Genomic DNA, 16,023 nt, shown 5'->3' with positions numbered 1-16,023 from the left:
CTCCTGGGTTCAAGCAATTCTCCTGCCTCAATCTACAGAGTATATGGGATTACAGGTGCCTGCTGCCACACCCGGCTAATTTTTTTTTTTTTTTTGTAGAGACAGGGTTTCGCCATGTTGGCCAGGCTGGTCTCGAACTCTTGATCTCGGGTGATCCACCCACCTTGGCCTCCCAAAGTGCTGGGATTACAGGCGTGAGCCACCGTGCCCAGCCAATTACTTTCTTTAATTATGGCATCCACATTGACAAAACTGCTTCAGTATTTAAATTTAAAATCAATTAGAGATTTCGGGTCTTCAGTTGCATCAGCCACATCGCCAGCGTTTGGTAGACACGTGTAGTTAGTGGCCACAGGGCAGGACTGTGAAGGTCAAGGCGATGAACGATGGCCCGGGGTGCACTTGAAGGCAGACAGGATGGGCAAGCCCATCAGCCCAGGGCAGCCACGGCTGCCTCCTGAAGGGAGTACTGTTCATCTGAGACTTGAAGGAAGGGAAAGGGAGTCCCAAGAAGAGTGACCAATGTGGGAAGATGGGCCCAGGCAAGCAGGCAGGCCCTGCCCGAGGTGGAAGCTGGAGAGAAGAGTGGCCAGAATGGAAAAGACAGAGACAGGGAGGGGAGGTCTCGGGCTTACAGGTGCGAAGCAGTCACGTCGCACCGGAAGGGTCTCGTGTGCAGTGCTGAGGTGCTGAGGTCACTTCGTCTGCCCTGTCCTGGGACTTGGCAGCAACTTGCACAGACATGAGTGATTGGAGCTATGTGTTTAGATACCGCCAGTGTGGAGAGACTGGTGGCAGGGGTGTTGGGATAGGAGACAAGACTAGAAATGAATCATGCTGGAAAGCGATGAGGGCTTCAGGTAGGGCCTTTGCCATGGAGATAGAAGACATAAACTAGGTCTTCATGACAGGTTGGAGGTGGAGGAAGGACAGTTAGAGCGGCTGGGATTTGGGTCTGGCCTGGGCTAGCAGGGATGACGCTGTCCAGGCTGTCTCTAGTTTCTGAGCACTCACAGCTTTTACGCCTTTCTCATCCCCTCTCGAATCCCCGCGCTTCGATAAGACAAAGTCCTGTGAGCTGTTTCTGTATATTTCACAAGCAATCGCCCCATTTCTACATCAGGATTCCCTCTATGGACTTCCGATAGGGCTCCCCATTCTTATATAATACTATAGTCTGTCAGGTTAAACCAGATGAAAGTGCTGGTGTCGTACGTGATTGGTCTTCTCTAAAGCAAGAGCGTGTAGTTCAACCCAATATTTATCTGTTTACTGGCCCCTATCTCAGACTCACTTGAAGCTTGGTGGGAGGAGGAACTGATCATCAGGTTCAACTTCTGCCTCTGCTGTGGGGCAGCAGCTGCAGCTGGGGGTGTGGACAGGCCATCCAGGTACAGTAGAGCGCAGGGGGAGATGAGGGTGGTGAGAAACCCCACAGAGCTCTAATGTTAAAGGAATCTTATATTAAATAAGTTATACGAGTATAATTTTTATATTATGAGCTCCTGAGAATTAGAACATCTATAAAGTACCAGGCTATTCAGTAATTGGCCACAAATAATACTATTTTAAGTTAGTACTATTTATAATATACATACTATTTTAATTAAGAATTACTATACAGGTATTGATTGACTTACGACCTATGCAACTTACAACCATTCGACTTTACGACCACAATTGCTAGCCACGACTGCTCCATGTCTGGCAGCGCAAACGTTGCCCAGCTGGGCATATGACAATGCGGACCAGCTTCCGGCAGCACTACCATCTCCGCGTGCATGTAGCCCACTCAACTTATGACTAAATCGTGTTACAACCAGTCTGTCGGAACCAATCGTGGTCGTAAGTCAAGCACTAGCTGTATAATAGGCCAGGCATGGTGGCTCATGCCTGTAATCCTAACACTTTGGGAGGCCAAGGTGGGTGGATCACCTGAGGTCAGGAGTTTGAGACCAGCCTGGCCAACATGGCAAAACCCATCATTACTAAAAATACAAAAATTAGCTGGGTGTGGTGGTGGGTGTCTATGATCCTAGCTGCTCGGGAGGCTGAGGTGGGAGGATCACTTGAGTCTGGGAGGCGGAACTGGCAGTAAACCGAGATTGTGTCACTGCACTCCAGCCTGGGTGACAGAGACCCTGTCTCAAAAAAAGAAAAAAGAACCACAATAATTATTACTACAGAGAGAGAACTGGTAATAGCTGTGTGACCTATGGAGAGCTATCTAATCTTTTTAAGTTATAGACTTCACACCAAAAATAGAGAACATGATTTCGCCTCCCTCCTTGGTTTGCAATGAAAGTACAAAGAAATACTGAATGTGACAGGCACAGACTGACAGACGCATCATACAGTGAATCTGATTTTTTTTATTGCATTTTAGGTTTTGGGGTACATGCGAAGAACATGCAAGATTGTTGCATAGGTACACACATGGCAGTGTGATTTGCTGCCTTCCTCTCCTTCACCTATATCTGGCATTTTTCCCCATGCTATCTCTCCCCACCTCCCCACCCCCCATGCCTCCCCCATTTCCCCTCAACAGACCCCAGTGTGTAGTGCTCCCCTCCTTGTGTCCATGTGTTCTCATTGTTCAACACCCGCCTATGAGTGAGAACATGCGGTGTTTGATTTTCTGCTCTTGTGTCAGTTTGCTGAGAATGATGGTTTCCAGGTTCGTCCATGTCCCTACAAAGGACACAAACTCATCATTTTTGATGACTGCATAATATTCCATGGTGTATATGTACCACATTTTCCCTGTCCAGTCTATCATTGATGGGCATTTGGGTTGGTTCCAGGTCTTTGCTATTGTAAACAGTGCTGCAGTGAACGTTCATGTGCATGTGTCCTTGTAGTAGAATTATTTATAATCCTTTGGATATATACCCAGTAATGGGATTGCTGGGTCTAATGGAATTTATATTTCTAGGTCCTTAAGGAATCGCCACACTGTCTTCCATAATGGTTGAACTAATTTACACTCCCACCAACAGTGAATATGATTTTTTAAATCATCATCAATAGTTGCATTGATCATACTTGCATTGAACTTTATTCCCCAGAGAAAGGAGGCGGCTTTAAATGGGACACGGAGGGGGAGACACCTGAGGAACAGGAGGAAGGGCAGGATAGTGGGTGTCCTGGAAACCTCAGTAAGAGGGCGATGCAAAAGGAAGAGGGAGGTCATAGGGTCCCTTCTACAGAGCTATGCGATAAGAAGGGGACCGAAATCTACTCCCTGAATTTGGTGCCTGGGAAATCCCCGGAGACTTTAGGGAGAACAGTTGTAGCAGACATGGGGCCAGGAGGATACTAGGCAAAAGGTGGATCGGACAGACGTGCCAGGGAGGTGGGCGCTCCGATGGAGGCTCAGAAGGAAGGGGTGTCTTGTCTTGTGTTTGATGTGGGGGCAGTGGAGGATGTGCTGGGGAGTTAGCAGCAGAGCCCGCATGGTCCAGCTACGGGGTTGACGGAGCAAGTACCTGAAGGGCACCATTGGATGGGGTCTCCTGTGGGACTGCAGCGTTAAGGCACTGTTTCCCACTCCAGGAAAACAGATGGCCAGGCTGGCCTCAGTCATGAAGGAGGCGGATCCCAGTGCATTTCCTCTGCCCGCAACCTTCCCCATCCCTTGTCCAGCACTCTTGCTTCGCCTCCAGGTTGTGTCTGGGCTTTCCATTACTTGTGAAATTTTTCTCTCTTTTTTCTTGTATCGTTATGTCATGCAACACATTGTACATGTTCTGAGCCCACGCATTCGTAAACTGTGCCTGGGATATTTTGTCAGGCTACAGATTAAATGTTCTTTTCTTTCTTTCTTTCTTTCTTTTTTTTTTTTGAGATGAAGTTTTGGTCTTGACTTCCAAGCTAGAGTGTAATGGTGTGATCTCGGCTCACTGCAACCTCTGCCTCTTCGGTTCAAGTGATTCTCCTGCTTCCTCCTCCTGAGTACCTGGGATTGCAGACACCTGTCACCATGCCCAGCTAATTTTTGCATTTTTAGTAGAGACAGGGTTTCTACTAAAGTAGAAAGAGTTCAAGACCAGCCTGATCTTGAATCTTGAACAATAGAATGTTCACATTTTTTTTCCTTTAGGGTTTTACCATGTTGGCCAGGCTGGTCTTGAACTCCTGACCTCAGGTGATCTGCCCACCTCAGCCTCCCAAACTGCTGGGATTACAGGCATGAGCCATTGTGCACAGCCAGCATATTACATATTCTAACTGAAGTGCTTACTGAAGGTTCCCCTGTGAATATTAATTAAATATATTGTGGACCCGTAAGATTGTATCACTTTGCGAAGGTAGGGGACTTTGTAGCTTGAAGCATCAGTGTTGTAACTATAGATAAAATGGAGCCATCTGGCCTGAAACTACAAATGACTCATGACTTAGAACTGGAATGTCGTATTTAATGAAAAGATATTTTTCATTAAATTATGAAATATAATATTAATATGTATTATGTTTTAACTGAGCTTTAAAATATTAAATATATACCTGACTGGAATCAGAGCAAGTGGCGAAGTTGATTTTGAAATCTCCATTGCATGTTTTTCATGGGAATTTGTAGCTCATTTAAAAAACATCAAGGAGTTCATGAAATTGGTTAAGCAAATTTGCTAATTATTATCTTAATAGCTTCAGTGTTTTTTTCCTGTGATGGATCTTTCCAGCAACCTGTTTTAGTTTACTCTTCAGAAAAATGCTAAACTTTTAAAGTTATTACTAATAATATTATTTTTAGTTTTGTGATTTGAAACATCGAATGTTCACATTTTTTTTCCTTTGGAGATTAAGGATTTTATGATAACCGTACTAAGAAGTGAGGGTTAATATGTCTTTGTGTGCATGTGTGTTAGCCTGTGAATGCCATGAGAAAGGCTCCCATTCTTCCATGTGCCATCCTGAGACGGGGCTCTGTGACTGCAAACCAAACGTGACTGGACAGCAGTGTGACCAGTGCTTGGTAAGAGGCATGTGACTAATTGACGCCTTAGCCTTGGTACAGAGGCAATTGAATCTATGACTCAGAAGGAGCTAAGTACCCAAGTGTATTAGTCTGTTCTCACGCTGCTATAAAGATGCCACCTAAGACTGGGCAATTTATCAACAAAGGAGGTTTAATTGACTCACAGTTTCGCATGGTGGGGAGGCCTCAGGAAACTTACAATCATGGTGGAAGGAGAAGCAGGCACCTTCTTTACAAGGCAGCAGGAGAGAGTGAGAGCATGTGAAGGAGGAACTGTCGACACTTATAAAACCATCAGCTCTCATGAGAATTCACTATCACGAGAACAGCATGGGGGAGCTGCCCCTATGATCGAATCACCTCTCTCCTTCGACACACAGGGATTCCAATTCCGTTTGAGATTTGGGTGGGGACACAGAGCCAAACCATGTCACAAAGCATGGCTGGCAAATGCCGTGCCTTTCTAGAGAGTGGACGTTCACTGTAAAGGGAGGGGGAGCGTGTCATGAATACTTTATGATTCTATGAAATATCCTGTGTGTGTTCTGGAACATTCTAATATGGGAGTCATTTATTAAAACATATGTTGGTTTCCATGTTTTCCCCCTCTGGTGAAACAGCGTGGCTACTATGGACTGGACTCAGGCCATGGCTGCCAGCCCTGCAACTGCAACACGGCAGGCTCCATGTCAGACGACTGCACGGATGAAGGCCAATGTCACTGCATCCCAGGTGTGGCAGGGAAAAGGTGTGACAGGTGTGCCCGTGGCTTCTACACATACCAGGATGGTAGTTGTACACGTAAGCCTTGATTTCCTTGTTTGACACTTGACGGGCATTCCCGGACCTTTCCTTGGGCCCTCCCTCTGCTTCCAACTAACTTTGGTTAAGTGCCTTTCCTTTTTCTGTTCTTTCTCTGGAGGATTTCATACCCTTTTTCTGGTTTCTGATCCCTATCAGGGTACAAGCCTAAGTTTTGGTTAGGACTCTGTTGCCTACTAATTGTGGGAGCTTAGATTCATTACTTACCTTTGCTTGGCCTTAGTTTCCTCCTCTGTAAAATGGGGATGCTAATGAGAATCTGCATTGAGAAGTGAGTGTAAGTGCTGTATATAAAGTCCTCAGCACGACGTTTGGCATGCAGTAAGGGCTTAGTAAATGTTGGCTCCCCCTGTGCTCACCTAGCAGCATCTTCACTCTTTTCTCTATTTCCCTCGTTCTGTCCCCATTTCCCCTCTTCCCCCAGCATCTCCTGACATGGAGGGCTGGCCATCTCCGAGACAAGAGGGGTCTTGGGAATTGTGAGGCATCTTTTAGGGGCAAGAAGGTTGGCTTGGACTCTTAATAAAACGGAAGTAGCAGCACAGCTCTTAGCCCACCCAGATGTGTAACACAGCATTCATTTTTATTTCAGCCTGTGACTGTCCACATACTCAGAACACCTGTGACCCAGAAACTGGAGCGTGTGTATGTCCCCCTCACACACAGGGTGCGAAGTGTGAAGAATGTGAGGATGGGCACTGGGGCTACGACCTGGAGGTGGGGTGCCAGGTGAGCTCTGTCATCCATACTGTTGCTTAATTGAGCATTGCTTTGCTTTAGCAAGTTGTAGGCCTTTCCTTCTGTGTATTTTCTGGACTTTACCCTGTTGAATAGCTTTGTAATTTTTTTTATTAAAAAACTCAAATGTGGGCCAGGAATAGTGGCTCACACCTGTAATCACTGTACTTTGGGAGGCTGAGGCAGGAGGATCATTTGAATCCAGGAATTCAAGACCAGCCTGGGCAACAAAGCAAGACCCTGCCTTTGCAAAAAATAATGATAAAAAATTTTAGCCTGATGTGGTGGCATATGCCTGTGGTCCCAGCTACTTGGAAGCCTGAGGCAGGAGGATTAATTGAGCCTGGGGATTCAAGGCTGTAGTGAACTGTGATTGCACCACTTCACTTCAGCCTGAACGACAGAGAAAGACCCTACCTTAAAAAACAAAAACAAAGCACCTCAGTGCAGATGGTAGGAATCAAAGTGGAAGACATGACACCCTTAAAACACCTTATTCTAGGTTTTCTTTAAGAACCTAGTTGTTACATCGATAGTTAGAAAATCCAAAAAATATTTGAGCACTCTTTAAATATATTGTGCAATGTATACTATCTTCCAAGAGAAACTAATAACTCACTTTACTGGGGGTTTATGTTCAACCTATGGGGCCTCCAGTATTCTATGTAGCCTTCTTCAGTTAAATTTGGGTATAGTTTGTGTTTTGAAAAGAATAGGAAATTACTTTTTTTGAGACAGAGTCTTGCAATGTCACCCAGGCTGGAGTGCAGTGGTGCCATCAAAGCTCACTGTATCCTCAACCTCTTGGGCTCAAGCAATCCTCCCGCTTCAGCCCTGCAAGTGGCTGGAACTACAGGCACGTTCCATCCTTCCCAGCTAATTTTTTCATTATTTGTAGAGATGGGATCTCACTGTGTTGTCCAGGCTGGTCTCAAACTCCTGGGTTCAAGTGATCTTCCCACCTCTGCGTCCCAAAGTGCTGGGATTAGACATGAACCACTATGCCTGGCCTGATTTCTACAGTAATTTTGTTAGTCTGTTTTGACCTAGTAGATTTAATTTCAGTCCACAATTTTGGCCCCATGCATGTGTGCCACTAAGATGCATAAATTTTCAGCAACACAATGCCTATCTCCTGTTGGCACTTGGCAAAGTGAATCCATGGAGCAATAGCATGAGGTAGATGGTTCATTTGTAGAACTTCCCACATGTAATGTTTTCCTGTAATTCAAATATGTGCAGATTTAGAAGCATCAAATCTGCCTTTATATTGAGTTGCTTTCCCGCCTCTCAGGCCTGCAATTGCAGTCTCGTGGGATCGACCCATCATCAGTGTGACGTGCTCACCGGCCATTGCCAGTGCAAGTCGAAATTTGGTGGCCGGGCCTGCGATCAGTGCTCCTTAGGTTACAGAGGCTTTCCTGACTGTGTTCCCTGTGACTGTGACCTGAGGGGGACGTCGGGGGACACCTGCGACCTGGAGCAGGGTCTCTGCAGCTGTGTGCAGGAAACTGGGGCCTGCACTTGCAAGGTATTTGCCTTCCATCCTCCTCTTTCTTCCTCTCTCTGGCTCCTCATCGTGACTCTTGGGCTTTGACTATTTACCCAATCAGCCAGGTTTGAGATGCTTCTCCGAGTGAGTTCACACTCCCTTCCGCAGCTGAGCATAAGTCTCTTATGCTCCTCTAAAGTGATGGATGATTTTTGAAATTGAATTTTTACTGTTAAAAGCGTCAGATGATGGAACAGATTTGAGAACTGCCCTGAGTTTTTGATCATATATCCCAGAGGCTGAGTGGCTGCATTTCCTGAGTATGCAGGTGAGGCAGGTACCTTAGGGCTTTGGGATTTGTGATGTGATCTCTGTGAGGTTATCGGGCTCTCGTGTCTGCTGGCCACACTGAAGGAAATCAGGGTTTATTTTCCTGAGAGGCAGGATTTCAGCATCATTATAAGTTTTGTGTATTTCTGTTACTTTTCCCAATGTGCTTTGCTATTAGGAGTCAGAGCTGCTTCCTCTGGTCCTTTTTCCTATGGGTGGTGAGATGGAAGCCCCCTGGCTTCATGATGTTAATGACTTGATGGGTGACTGGAGATAAAAAGGAAAACTCATGTAGATATCATGTCCTGGGAGTAATGGAAGCCTCAGTCTCCCTATTTTCTACCACAATTTTTTTTTTTTTTTTTTTTGAGACAGAGTCTCACTCTGTCACCCAAGCTGCAGTGCAATGGCATGAACTCAGCTCACTGCCACCTCTGCCTCCCGGGTTCAAGTGATTCTCCTTCCTCAGCCTCCTGAGTAGCTGGGACTACAGATGTGCACTATCATGTCCAGCTAATTTTTTTGTATTTTTAGTAGAGAAGGAGTTTCACCATGTTGGTCAGGCTGATCTCAAACTCCTGACCTCGGGTGATCTACCTACCTCAGCCTCCCAAAGTGTCAGAATTACAGGCATGAGCCATGGCACTCAGCCTCTGCCACATGTTATAATAACAGTTATAATGAGAGACAATAGAGCTCCAGACCCTGTCTTAATAATCACCAGGGCCGGGCGCGGTGGCTCATGCCTGCAATCCTGGCACTTTGGGAGGCCGAGGCGGGCAGATCACCAGAGGTCAGGAGATCGAGACCATCTTGGCCAACATGGTGAAACCCCATCTCTACTAAAAATACAAAAATTAGCTGAGTATGGTGGCAAGTGCTTGTAGTCCTTTGGGAGGCTGAGGCAGGAGCATCACTTGAACCTAGGAGGTGGAGATTGCAGTCAGCCAAGATCGTGCCACTGCACTCCAGCCTGGTGATCGGGTGAGACTTTGTCTCAAAAAGCAAAATAATAATAATAATAACAATAATAACAATAATAATCACCTAGCCGGTGGCTTGCATGCGCAGGGATCATCAGAATCACCTGGCGACTCGCGGCAGCTTCCAGAGCTGCCTCGGGACGTTCTCATCAGGGAAGCTATTTTCCAAAAGCTTCCAAGATGATTCTGATAATCATCTGTATTTGAGAATCACTGATTGGGTCTTTGAGAAAACTGACACTCAGAGAGCTCAGGGCCTGCCTGGGGGAAACTGATGCTTGTGCATCTATAATTATTTTTTAAATTATGTTTGTGTTTTATTTTGTTTCTGTTTGTTCAGAAATCACATTTCTTTTCCAGACAAAAACAAAACCTTTACTTGTTCCCTTTTAGGAGAATGTCTTTGGCCCTCAGTGCAGCAAGTGTCAAGAGGGCACCTTCGCTCTCCGTGCAGACAACCCCCTGGGGTGCTCCCCCTGCTTCTGCTCTGGGCTGTCCCACCTCTGCTCAGAGCTGGAGGGCTACATGAGGACCCCAGTAAGTCACACACAGCCGAAATGTCCTGCTTCTAACCCCACTCCCCTTGGGAGGTGGTTGAGGGCGGAAGACACTGTCAAGTGTTCACATTAAATTTTGCTTTTATGGCATCAGAAATTCTAGGAAGCTAATTTGGGTGAGAGCATGAATCAGAGCTCGGCTTCTGCTGGCCAAGGAAGTAAATGGAGCTTGGATGAAAGGCTCTCCGTGTTGTTCCTTAGCTAATCTATGAAAAGCTTTCATTGGAGAGAAGATAAAAACTGCAAAATCTCAGTCGTCTTCTGCATGTCATTGAGCATTTCCCCAGAGGAGCAACAGTTTGGGCTTACACGCAATAGTTTAAAGCACTTTCTGTTCATTTTCATCCAGGTGTTTAGTTTAAAGGAAAAGTCTTCACTGATTCTGTTTTAATAGTGAAGCTGTTTCATCTGTGAAACAATGGTGGAATCTAAAGAACAAAACTGGAGTGGGAAGTTCATGTTTTGAAGTGCACGTTCTCTCCCTTTCATGGCTTAGGTAACGCTGAGCTCTGATCAGCCTCTTCTGCGTGTGGTGTCTCAGAGTAACTTGAGGGGCACAACCGAGGGGGTGTACTACCAGGCCCCCGACTTCCTGCTGGATGCCACCACAGTGCGGCAGCGCGTCCATGCAGAGCCGTTTTACTGGCGGCTGCCGCAGCAGTTCCAGAGTGACCAGGTGAGGTCTGCGCTTCCTGGGAGATACGGAAATCATTTAAAATCACCGTAGTCTGGGCGGGCCTGTCATTTAAAGAAGTGGTTATTAGTTTCCTCTTTTAATTGGGCTCAGAGAAATTTAATGCTTATAAAAGTCTCAAATATATGGTTCCTTTAAATTTTTCATTAATTTTAAAAGATTTTTAAAAATTTACATTATATTAATTTGGTTCTTCCTAAAGCAGTCAGTCAAAAAACATATACAGTCATGTGTCACCTAACAATGGAGATACATTGTGGGGGAATGTGTCATTAGGTGCGAACGTTATGGTATTATAATCTCATGAGACCACGGGTGTATATGTGGTTTGTCATTGGCTGAAATGTCTTTACGTGGTGTGGGACTGTACTGTATTTACTAATATTCTCTCCGTACAAACCTAGGCGCTATGGCCTGGGGGCCCTTTCAAGGAATCATCACTCATTTTGGGGGGAGAAACTACCGTAAAAGAGTCATGAAAGGGATCAGTTGGATTTTTTGTTTATATAAACACTGGAGTCTGTGTATGAATTCCCCCTGATCTTTACAATTTGCAAATAGGCATCCAGTTCTCCTTGAGATATAGAAATTTTTAATTTAAAGGAGCCTGAAAGTAAATTCCATCACTACCACATTGATTTGTTATTTTGGAGCTTACTTTTGCTCGTATTCTCAAAAAGAACTATGTAACTTAGGTCAACTTAATAATCCGTAATTAAATAGAATTAGAAGGAAGAAAATTACAGACAACATGTTTCACCCATGTGATATATTTTTAAGATATAAGATTTGTCTCATATGGTGGCAGGCTTGCAATAAAACGTTTTTGAACCAAAGCTTTGTCAGAGAAGTAAACAACACTTTATTATTTGCTAGCTCATGGCCTACGGTGGCAAACTAAAGTACAGCGTGGCCTTCTATTCTTTGGACGGCATCGGCACCTCCAATTTTGAGCCTCAAGTTCTCATCAAAGGTGGTCGGACCAGAAAACAAGTCATTTACATGGATGCGCCAGCCCCAGAGAATGGAGTGAGACAGGAACAGGAAGTAGCAATGAGAGAGGTGATAATGGGATCTTTTCATATGAGTTTCTTAAAGGTATCAACTTTGCTATGGATGTAGTGAAAGCTAAAAGCCATTAATAAGAGAATGAGGAGCCAGGCGTGGTAGCTCACACCTGTAATCCCAGCACTTTTGGAGGCCAAGGTGGGCAGATCACCTGAGGTCAGGAGTTGGAGACCAGCCTGGGGAACATAGTGAAACCCCATCTCTACTAAAAATAGAAAAATTAGCCGGGCATGGTGGTGCATGCCTGTAGTCCCAGCTACTTGTGAGGCTGAGGTGGGATAATCGCTTGAACCTGGGAGACAGAGGTTGCAGTGAGCCGATATTGTGCTACTGCACTCCAGCCTGGGCAACAGAGCGAAACTGTCTCAAAAAAAAAAAGAGAGAGAGAGAGAGAGAGAGACTGAGCAAGAAGACCCTGGGATCAAAATTCAGTGGGATCAGCAGGATTTCCAAAAACAATTCAAATGTCAAATTCTCAAGAAATGTATGTTAGGCTTATGTCAATTTAGTGGGCACTGCATCTTAAATTCTTTATCTTGGTATACTATTTTCAACCTGCATAGAGATAGTGGTACAGAAGGCTTTGGACTTGCTCATATTTGGGAAGTGCCTGTTATTCTTCCAGCAGATCTTTACGAGATATTCGCTGTGTGGCTGGCACTGCCACTTGGTAATGCGTATCTGTTGATAAACGGGACTGACACTGTGCTGGCCCATGGAGGTTTCAGGAGGTCGTCAATTACACTCAGCGGCATGCACAGAACAGGGCTTATTTCTGGAGAAATTTATAAAAGAATTTATTCTTATTAAGTTTTATGCCTGTCAGAATTTGGCCTCTGTGCTTAATTGAATGTGTTTCTCATTCTACAGAATTATTGGAAATATTTTAACTCTGTTTCTGAAGAACCTGTCACTCGAGAGGATTTTATGTCTGTCCTTAGCAATATTGAGTACATCCTCATCAAGGCATCGTATGGTCAAGGTTTACAGCAAAGCAGGTACTTGGAGCCTATAGAATTTTGACTGTTATTTTCATATTTGAAAGCAAACTGAAAGATGTTGACTCACTCCACTTCCATTACCTGCAATTTTTATTAACACGTGTAGTTCAGTTCCCTACCAAAATGTTGTTAAATATTAATATCATTTTGGAATATGTGAGTTATAACTTAAATTATCCACCTACCGTGCTAATGCAGATATAAAATATAAGAACATCATGGTGGAATCTTGGCTGAAGATAAAATGCAAAAAAAAAACCAAAAAACCCCAAACAATTGCTATTTTCTGCCTGTGAAAACTGAAAGCCCATGTCTTCATAACGATATATAAAGAATGCTGTCACCTACTCATCCAATACTTTAGCCCATAAAGAAAGCCATTGAGTCTTGGCCTAATCGGCATTTCGAGAGTTCTTTTATGTGTACTTCTGTGTCGTTATTTTTAAATACTAAAACGTCCAAAACGTGTCCTGACAGTACTAACATGCTTTACACATTTCACTTACAATCACAAGTGGGGGCTCCTCTGAACAGGGAGCAAAGCTCTGGTTTCTTATATGTGCAAATGTTAGGTCACGTGCTATGTTTCGAGAAAGTTTTTCAAATGTTAACATTCTCTCTCTTCTTAACATAATGGCTGCACAGAATCTCAGACATTTCAATGGAGGTTGCCAGAAAGGCTGAAAGGCTGCATCCAGGAGACGATTTTGCATCTCTTTTAGAGAATTGTGTCTGTCCTCCTGGCACTGCAGGATTCTCATGTCAGGTAGGAAGATTCTCGTCAAAATCTGTCCCCTGGGTTTGAGTTGAATTGTGCTTCTTACAGCAACTCCAAGAGACGAACAGAACTTATGTGTATCTACTGTATCATTTTTTCTTTTTTTGAATTAAAAAAGAAATTAATTTTGGTAAAATGTACATAACAAAATCTGCCATCTTAACCATTCTTCAGTGTACCGTGTAGTCATGTTAAGTATAGTCACATTGCTGTCACCATTGCTGTGCAGCTGTCACCATTGTCATCCTCAGAACGTTTTTTTTTTTTTTTTTTTTTTTTTTTTTTTTTTTTGTTTTTTTTTTTTTTTTTTTTTTTGAGATGGAGCCTTGCTCTGTTGCCCAGGCTGGAGTGCAGTGGCACAACCTAGGCTCACTGCAACCTCCACCTCCCGGGTCCCAGTTCAAGCAATTCTCCTTCCTCAGCCTCCCAAGTAGCTGGGACTACAGGCATGAGCCACCATGCCCAGCTAATTTTTGTATTTTTTAGTAGAGATAGGGTTTCACCATGTTGGCCAGTCTGGTTTTGAACTTCTGACCTCGTGATCTGCCCGCCTTGGCCTCCCAAAGTGCTGGGATTACAGGCATGAGCCACTGCACTCGGCCTATCCTCAGAACTTTTTATCCCAAACGCAAACTCTGCACTCATTAAACACTAGCTCCCCAGTTCCTCTCTCCCCAGGCCCCAACAACCACCATGCTCCTTTTCGTCTCTATGTATTTGACTACTCTGGGACCCATTTATAAGTGGAGTAATACATGGCGCATGCCTGTAATCTCAGCTACTCGGAGGCTGAGGCAGGAGAATCGCTTGAACCTGGGAGGCGGAAGCTGCAGTGAGCCAAGATCGAACCATTGTACTACAGCCTGGGCAACAGAGTGAGACTTTGTCTCAAAAATAAATAAATAAATAAATAAATAAAATAAGTGGAGTAATACAGAATTTGTCTTTTTGTGAATGGCTTGTTTCACTTAGCATTAGGTCCTCAAGGCTCATCCATGTTGTAGTATGCGTCAGAATTTCCCTCCTTTTTAAGCCTGAGTCATATTCCATTGTACATACATGCTACATTTTGCTTTTTCATTTATCTGACAATGAATAAACTTGGGTGGCTTCCCCACCTTGGCTATTGTGAATAAAATAATGCTGCTATGAACATAGGGGTTCAAATATCTCTTTGAGATTCTGCTTTCAGATCTTTTGGGTGTGTACCCAAAAGTGGACTTGGAGAATCATATGGTACTTGAATTTTCCATCTTTGGAGAGATGGAAATGATATAGCTGCTGGTTTTTAGTGTACCGTTTTGCAGTCTCATCGGCAGTATACAGGGTTCCAGTTTCTCACCAACACTTGTCAGTTTTTGTTTTTTTGATAGTTGATATTCTAACAGGTGTGAGGTGGTATCACCTTGCGTTTTTGATTTGTATTTCTCTGATGATAGAGATGTTGAACTTCTTCTCATATACCTGTTGGTCATTTGTGTGTGTCTCCTTTGGGGAAATGTCTATTCAATTCCTTGACTCACTTTTTAATCAGACTTTTTTGCCCTTCCTTTTGCATCCCTGCAGGACTGTGCCCCTGGGTACCACAGAGGGAAGCTCCCAGCATGGGGTGGCAGGGGACCGCGCCCTCTGATTGCTCCTTGTGTGCCCTGCAGTTGCAACAACCATAGTAACACTTGTGAGCCCAACACCGGGAAGTGTCTGGTATGCTGGTTTGTGGGGGTGCATGCCTGAGCTTAGAATTCAAGTGGACTCTGAGTGTCAGATTTCTGGTCTAAGTCACAGCTGTGCCTTGGTTTAGTGAGAGGTTAAATTTAGCTGAATATAAAATATAAACATATTTCCTTGAGGAGGTCATAGCTTAGTAGTTCTGACCTTATCAGTGGAAATTCTTTTTATAAATTTTACTTTCTTGATGAATATATTTATGGGCATCAATTTGGGAATTACAGTCATGCACCAAATAAGGACGTTTCCTTCAGGTCCGCAACAGATTGCATATAGGACAGTGGTCCTATAAGGCTATCATATTGTATTTTCACTGTACCTTTTCTATGTTAGATAGAGTTCGATGCACAAATATTTACTGCTGTGTTGCACCTGCCTGCAGTATTCAGTACAGTAAAATGCTGGACAGGTTTGTAGCTCTACCACGTGGCCTCGGTATGTAGTCGGCTGTGCCATCTGGGTTTGTGTCAGTTGCACTCACTGATGTTCACACAGTGACGAAATCAGCTAGGGATGCATTTCTCAGAAAGGATCCGCATCTTTAAGTGATGCATGACTGTAGTTGCATGCCTTGTTTTTAATTGCAGTACTGGTGGCCATACTCAAAATAGATGAGAATTGTGTATGATAAAGTTTGGGGCTCACATGGGAATTTTAAAATAAGTTAATGCTGGTGTTGAAAACATATTTCTCTGTGAAAAGTATTGCCTTCTCCTTGCATTAAAAAAAAAAATGCATATTCTTGGCTGGGTGCGGTGGCTCACACCTATAATCCCAGCACTTTGGGAGGCTAAGGTAGGCAGACTGCTTGCGGCCAGGAGTTCGAGACCAGTTTGGCCAACATGACGAAACCC

The 16,023-nt window shown here is 44.3% G+C and overlaps 1 protein-coding gene across 1 annotated transcript in view; it reads left to right on the top strand.

Moving 5' to 3' along the window:
* Positions 1-16,023, top strand: part of LAMA1 (laminin subunit alpha 1) — a 180,002-nt gene that overhangs the window by 98,908 nt on the left and 65,071 nt on the right. Inside the window, exons 20-29 of the mRNA XM_017543918.2 lie at positions 4,869-4,975; positions 5,599-5,779; positions 6,393-6,529; positions 7,833-8,069; positions 9,737-9,880; positions 10,397-10,576; positions 11,471-11,656; positions 12,533-12,660; positions 13,309-13,429; positions 15,008-15,145. Of these exons, the coding sequence (XP_017399407.1) occupies positions 4,869-4,975; positions 5,599-5,779; positions 6,393-6,529; positions 7,833-8,069; positions 9,737-9,880; positions 10,397-10,576; positions 11,471-11,656; positions 12,533-12,660; positions 13,309-13,429; positions 15,008-15,145 (1,559 nt within the window). The remainder of the gene's footprint in view (positions 1-4,868; positions 4,976-5,598; positions 5,780-6,392; positions 6,530-7,832; positions 8,070-9,736; positions 9,881-10,396; positions 10,577-11,470; positions 11,657-12,532; positions 12,661-13,308; positions 13,430-15,007; positions 15,146-16,023) is intronic.

This window comes from Cebus imitator, unplaced genomic scaffold (assembly GCF_001604975.1).
Source record: "Cebus imitator isolate Cc_AM_T3 unplaced genomic scaffold, Cebus_imitator-1.0 Scaffold162, whole genome shotgun sequence".
NCBI lineage: Eukaryota > Metazoa > Chordata > Mammalia > Primates > Cebidae > Cebus > Cebus imitator.
Note: the sequence above shows the minus strand (reverse complement) of the source record. Positions and strands in the feature narration are given on the sequence as shown.